Source organism: Etheostoma spectabile, chromosome 22 (genome assembly GCF_008692095.1).
Source record: "Etheostoma spectabile isolate EspeVRDwgs_2016 chromosome 22, UIUC_Espe_1.0, whole genome shotgun sequence".
NCBI classification, from domain to species: domain Eukaryota; kingdom Metazoa; phylum Chordata; class Actinopteri; order Perciformes; family Percidae; genus Etheostoma; species Etheostoma spectabile.
The window spans coordinates 16,072,911-16,079,627 of NC_045754.1; the positions used below are offsets into that span (position 1 = coordinate 16,072,911).

A 6,717-nucleotide genomic window follows, 5' to 3' on the forward strand; every position below is an offset into this window, starting at 1 on the left:
GAGTGAGTGAGTGAGTGAGTGAGTGAGTGAGTGAGTGAGTGAGTGGTCGATTCATGAAGTTATGATAAAGAAGTTATTAGTATATGAGTCAAAAGTTAACTTTTTCCGAGGAAAAATGTACCTTGTTGATGAGGAGGTAAGCTAAGTAATTAATAATCATTAGTAGTCAGGCATACTTTACAACTATACTATGCATGTACCTGTGAGGGACGTGAGCCGCAGGTCCAACAAGCTCATCCAGCAACAAAGTCCTCAGATCAACCTCAGACACCTGGGAGAGATATTAAATGACATTCAGATTTAGTAACACGGGGCATGTGCAGCAAGGATTATTAATTTCTTATAGCAATGATAATTTACAGCTTGAAGTATAGAGCACATTATACTATGTAATCTAAGTTACATAATTATATAAAGTGGGGAAAGTATACTGGACTTGCTTTTCTGAAATACAACTAGCTCTGACATGTTCAAATAGTAAATTTATTTATTTATTAGACATTGTCAATAAAGCAAAACTATTCAAAAAAAGTGATATTCTCAAGTGCTGTAAACTGCCATTCAGTTTGACAGAACACAGGATTAGGCCTGTGAAGTGTGTCACCCACCCCTGACTAATTGCTCGGAATTTGCATCTTGATGACCATGGCAACATGACGATAGCGTCATGGTGGAAAAGGACAAGAAATTAAAAACAACAAGTGAGCAACTGAATTCTCGGCGTTCTGCTTATTTTCAAAACAAGGCCAACTGCACACAAATCACCAACATGAAGTCAAGAAGAAAGATGTGAAGATAAAATTTGAAATAGGATTGACCTAATGACTTAATTTGGCTGACCTCTTTGCGGGGTTTAAAAAAAGAAATTGACGTAAAAAAAAAAAATAATAATAATAATAATAAAATAATTTGGCAAAACAAAGCTGTTGATCTACTTTATCACATTACATCTGACCACCTCATGTTTCATGTTAGGGTTAGGGTTAGAGATGCAAGTGTAGAGAAAGGTAATGAGGCTTTGAGAGAGAAATAGAGAGAAGAGAAGTGAAGAGAGAGAGAGAGAGAGAGAGAGAAATAGAAAGAAGAAGTAGAAAGACAAAGAAAGAAAAGAAGAGAGAAAGAATACATGAAATAGAGTCAAGAGATAGTGTAAGAAGGAGAAGAGAGAGAGAGAGAGAGAGAGAGAGAGAGAGACCCGGCAGTACTGGTGAAATATCGGCAACGCTATCGCTGTGGTGACAGGGGTCACTCTGGGAAAAGGAAATCAATGCCGACAGCAATGACTCACAGGCCAACACACACAGCCTGGTGTGTGAGCGTCTGTTTGTGTGTGCTTAAAGTATAAGCTTCTATGTGTTTCAATTATGCATGTTAAGTATGTGTGCAACATGAAAGCAGGATTTGGGGTAGTGAACCAGTAACCAAAATATACACATAAAAACAAGAAAAAGGATCCAAAACGAGGAGCTGGTGCAGACGGAAAGATGAGAATCAACCCATTATATTTGACGTTAATATTTGATGCATGATGCAGGCACACTGGCTACCTCTATGTCTGCCGAGTGAACAAGTTGCTTTTTAGGACACCACTTTAAAATAGGGGAAACAACAAATGCTAAACACAGACAGACTTTTAGAGTTCCCGTACCTCATTCTTGACTCCAGTCTTTTCTGAAAACAAGGTAATCTGTATTTGAATACCTTATATATAACAATGATTTGAGCATACAGTACATTTATTAAAACGTATGTTTAAATGATTTTGAAGAGTGCAGTATCTTTAATGTCTTATTCAAATAAAGTGGGCTTAGTTGTGTCCCCCACACAACTTACATAAAGACACACAATTGGACACATACACACAAAAGACACAAGATTTTCTCCCCTAATCAAAAACAATCATATTCAAAATGAGGCTGCAATGTGACGGTGAGAAGACCCGGCATACCTAGAGGTCAGTGGCTAATATGGGTAGGCCGTGTGTGTTTGGGAGTGTGCATGTGTGTGATATTATATATACACTGTATATATTATATATACATATATATGTATATATATATATACACATATATATATACACATATATATATATACACACAAAACACACACACACACACACACACACACACACACACACACACACACACACACACACCCTTAGGTTAGCAGGAGTTACGACCTGCTTACATTATTAGGTGAGTAGTAGGTGTGTGTGTATGCCAAACAGCCAGTCCATCATTACAGATGCAACCCTAAGTACATGAATAAGCACACATATATCTCTCTCTCTCTCTCTATCTCTCTCTCTCTCTCTCTCTCTCTCTCTCTCTCTCTCTCTCTCTCTCTCTTCCTCTCTCCTCTCTCGCTCTCTCTCTCTCTTCTCTCTCTCCTCTCCTCTCTCTCTCTCTCTCTCCTCTCTCTCTCTCTGAAATGTAAGGAGACAAAATATTGGTGTGATGCAGAGCGTTTTAGAAAATCAGTAAACAGGAGCAAATAATAATAAGGATAAAACAACATTAGCTGATTAAGTATGTATGGCAGAGTGGCGGCTGTAATTTACAGGCATCTGGGTTGGGTGTCCGGCATAAGGTTCATACGATCACTGTGTGTGTGTGTGTGTGTGTGTGTGTGTGTGTGTGTGTGTGTGTGTGTATAATCTGTCACCAGTGGTCTCAGCTTTATAAAAAGGCCTGCAATCTATGATAATGAGCCCTGTGAAGGTTATGACCACAGTAAACTAATTTGTTAGAGGGAGAGCTTACGTGTCTATGTGTGCGTGTGTTTTTTTTACATGCGATACAACTATACCATTAAAGAGTGGTGAGGAAATATACTATTAAAGTACTTGGTCAAAATCAGCAGAGTGCACGAGTGAGAGAAAAAGAAATACCAGAGTGAGAGAAACAGAGAGCGCATTACATGGATGTTACATCACATCACTTAGTTTTCTCACTCAGACAAACAGAATAGGCATTTGCAATACATTCTTATAGAAGGCGCTCTGTCTATTGCAAGCAGTACTGAGATTTTCCAAAGCGAACACATCTCAGTCTCCAGGAGAAGGCGAGGATGTGGAAAATAGTCAAACAGATCCTGTCATTGTGGGTCTGTTCACTGTTAGACAATGAAGAAAACACAGTAGAGGTGGCAGACATACTGTAGAACAGTGAGAGTACTTTATACTTTACTTATAATGTAAGAAAGAAACAAAGAAAAGTTATCACAGCAGTAGTCCTTCACCAAATCAGTTCACTTTCCCTCCTCCATTGTTCCTCTCCCTTTCCTTTCCCCTCCGTTTCTATCCTTTTGTTTTCCAGCCTCCAACATCGTCACATATACGCGTCTACTCCCGTCTCATCCACTTGCCCCTCACCCACGCCTCCTCTTCCCTGCTCTTTTTTCTCTCTCTTCCTCACCTTAGTGTTGCTTTTCTTGTTTCTATTCTATCTGAAAATAGCTATCCATTTATGCAATCACTCCATGTTTTCCCCTCCCCTCCAATTCTTTTGTCTGGAGCTAGGTCAACTGAAAGCAACAGAGGAGGAGAAAAAACAAAAGCAGGACCGTGTGTGTGAGTCACCATTACAACAGAAAGCGGGGAATGAAAAAAAATGGGATGATGCGACTCGTGGTGACGGTGACTTGAAGTAACACGCCAGCGTCTTGTTCTACTATGTCAAGGGCTATGTGTTAAGAGTGAGTGTGTACTAAAAATGTGGACTTTAATTTAGTCCAGCGTGAGCTTGATGCAAGTGTAAAGTGGTGCAACTATGATGATAGCCCCCAGGAAAAACACACATATCGGCTGCCTTACATTCAGGGCTTTTTTCTCGTGCCATATTGAAAAGATAGTGGATGGCATTAAAAATGCACTCAAACCTGTATACATACTGTATATTTACACCCACTCAAGTTTATTCCATTTTTAAATTCAACATTCTGACAGTTTCTTATGACATCTTTTGAAAATATACTGTACTTGTCCTATGTGTGCAGTCTGTAGAGCATGGACTGTGGAAGGGATGCAAATAACTAACTTTATTCATTTTATAAGCAATTCATCTATTTTTGCATTTTATCAATGAATAAATTAATAAATCAAATGTCAGAAAATACCGAAAATATTTTGACAAAATAAAACTCGCAATTTCAAGATGACATCTTCAAATTGTTTTGACCGAGCCACGGCCCATATCCGATATTCACTTTACATTGATATAAACATCCTCACATTTGAGAACCTGGAACCATCACACTCTTATTTAATAAGTGATTAAATTATACATGGGTTAATAATATTGTTAAATTAATTTCATCAATTGAATCAGCTCATCAATTAATCAACTCATCGTTTCAGCAGCAACACGTTGCAAATTAAATTCACCACAAACACAGTATGTGCTTTTCCTTTTTGTGTTGTCCAACTATAGTGAACTAGAATAATTACAATACAGGTTAGGGAGTCCCAGTCATCCCGTTGTATCAGATGGACTAGTTACAGTTCCATGCTGTGGCTGATATATTAACAAAGGTTTACAAGGGCAGAGCACTACATATGTAAGTTTGGCCTTATGGCTGACCTTACAATGCACTTAGTATCCTGTACAGGGAGTAATGCTGCAGCCACTCCTACAAGCCATTTATTCCAGCTAACGACCGTCAAGCACTCATAAATCAGCATTAGGAACCTCTTTGGCCCTCTCTCTCTCTCGTTTAGTTTTCCCTCTCTGTGGCTTCCTCCTTTCCTTTCAATATTTTTTGTCTCATTCTGTCTTATGCTGTCCTGTCTTCGCCCTTGTCCACCACAAAAAAATATATTTTACCACCTACAAACTTGCAACTCCTATCATTTGGACTTCTTCTTTTGTCTGTTTGTATATATCCATCTCACCTTATTTTTGTTGATCTCATTCTCTGTTTTCATTCTTCTCTTTTTTTGCCTGTCCCTGTCTGGGTGTCTCACTTTTCTTCCTCCTCACCTTTCCCCCCCCCCCTTTCATGTTGTTTATACATTGCTCCTCTTACCTCCTGCCACCCATCCTCTCTCCCTCTTTCTGAAAATTCATTTCCCTGCTAAATTCTTTCCCCTGCAGATAGAGACGGCAGCCCTGATATGTCTAACCTAGTATTGGCACCTCTATTGATTTTAATTAAGCTAATTAGTTCATTATTTGAAGGATCAAACGGGTGCATCCATTACTGCACAGAGAGAGACTGGTGGTTGGGGGCTGGGTCTAGGAAGGGGGGGGGGGGGGCAGAGAAGTTAATATGGTAATGAAGACGATCAATTATCACTCACAGCAAAGTCATTAACAACAGCATTAGCATAGTCAACCATCGCAACCCCCTGACCTCCCTTGCTCTCTCTTTCTCACTCCCACTCTCCCTCCAAGCAGCTGCTACACAAGTAAATGTGTGTGTGTGTGTGTGTGTGTGTGTGTGTGTGTGTGTGTGTGTGTGTGTGTGTGTGTGTGTGTGTGTGTGTGTGTGTGTGTGTGTGGAGGGGGTGATAAAGGTCACACAGTTCAGAGACTGTTTTTAATGCAGACCTGAATTGCATTTCCACCTTCTCTCATTGACTTAAGCAGAGCAGTCACTACTACACCGGGTCAGTCAGGTTTGGAGCAACTGCTTCCTGCATGATGTCCACAGCATGAATAGTATACAGGCTAGCCAACCTGATTTAGGTCTTTATCAGTTATGGCCTAATAACATATACATAATGCTATTAGAATTAATCTTGATAAAATGGGTATACACCTATTTGTCACACTGCTGTGAAGTGGAAACAGATTAAAGCTGATCTCAATGCATCTGCATGTGTGGTTTTAAACTTTGAATTTCTTCTGAAAAGAGGGCTGTTAAGTTAATTCCAGTTTTCATCCAACAGCTATGCCACAACTTACAGAGCTCTCCTTTTATGTACTGTTTTGTTGAAATGGGTCTTAAGAGTGCTACTATGGAGGGTCGCTCCACATGACAGGGAAAATGATGTTCTCATTAGCATGGATTAAGTCATGAGACCAATTTTCTCATTTCGTTCCTGAGCATTTTAATAGCCCTTGTTCTGTGGTTTATGGGGAATGTCGTAAATAGTCACTTTGTGAATCACACAAAAAAATTGGAGACTCTCATCACAGCTGGAGATATTCCCGGCATTCAGTTGGCAATTTTGTAGTTGTCACTTGCTATAACCCATTTGTTTTCTTCTCGGATACAAATAAGACAAAATAAATTAGGTCTTCTTTGTTAACCTGCCTTTTATAAACAAGGACAGCTAACAAGCATAGAAAATGGGATACTTTCAACAGCACAGAGTACCGCAGGTCTCCAGTCTGAAAAATGTGTTTACTAACGTGGGTGTATGGAACATGTATGGTAATAATTTGAGAATTGTGTGGGAACAGTAAAATGACAGGATGAGTGGATCAAAGAGAGGGCCAGTGATCCCAAATGATCCCTACTGATCTTTTCTGATCTACACTGATCCACCTCAGGCCTTCGCAGTCCCCCATACTGCCCTGCAGGCCAGAGGCTAAACTCTGGGAATTAAAAAATCTAGCCACCAAACAAACACACACCCAGACTGCACATATTGGCCTTCATTTACCAACCTAATGTAGAAACCAGCGCAGATATAAGCGCAGAAATCCTCTTACGACAGGCTTTACATGGGATTCAGGAAACGTTCGTATCACACCAATCAGAGCGTAAGAA

General features: G+C 39.8%; 1 protein-coding gene across 1 annotated transcript in view; it reads right to left on the minus strand.

The window, feature by feature from the left end:
- LOC116672368 (trichohyalin) overlaps window positions 1-6,717 on the minus strand; it is a 104,091-nt gene that overhangs the window by 86,809 nt on the left and 10,565 nt on the right. Inside the window, exon 3 of the mRNA XM_032504179.1 lies at window positions 201-271. Within this exon, the coding sequence (XP_032360070.1) occupies window positions 201-271 (71 nt within the window). The remainder of the gene's footprint in view (window positions 1-200; window positions 272-6,717) is intronic.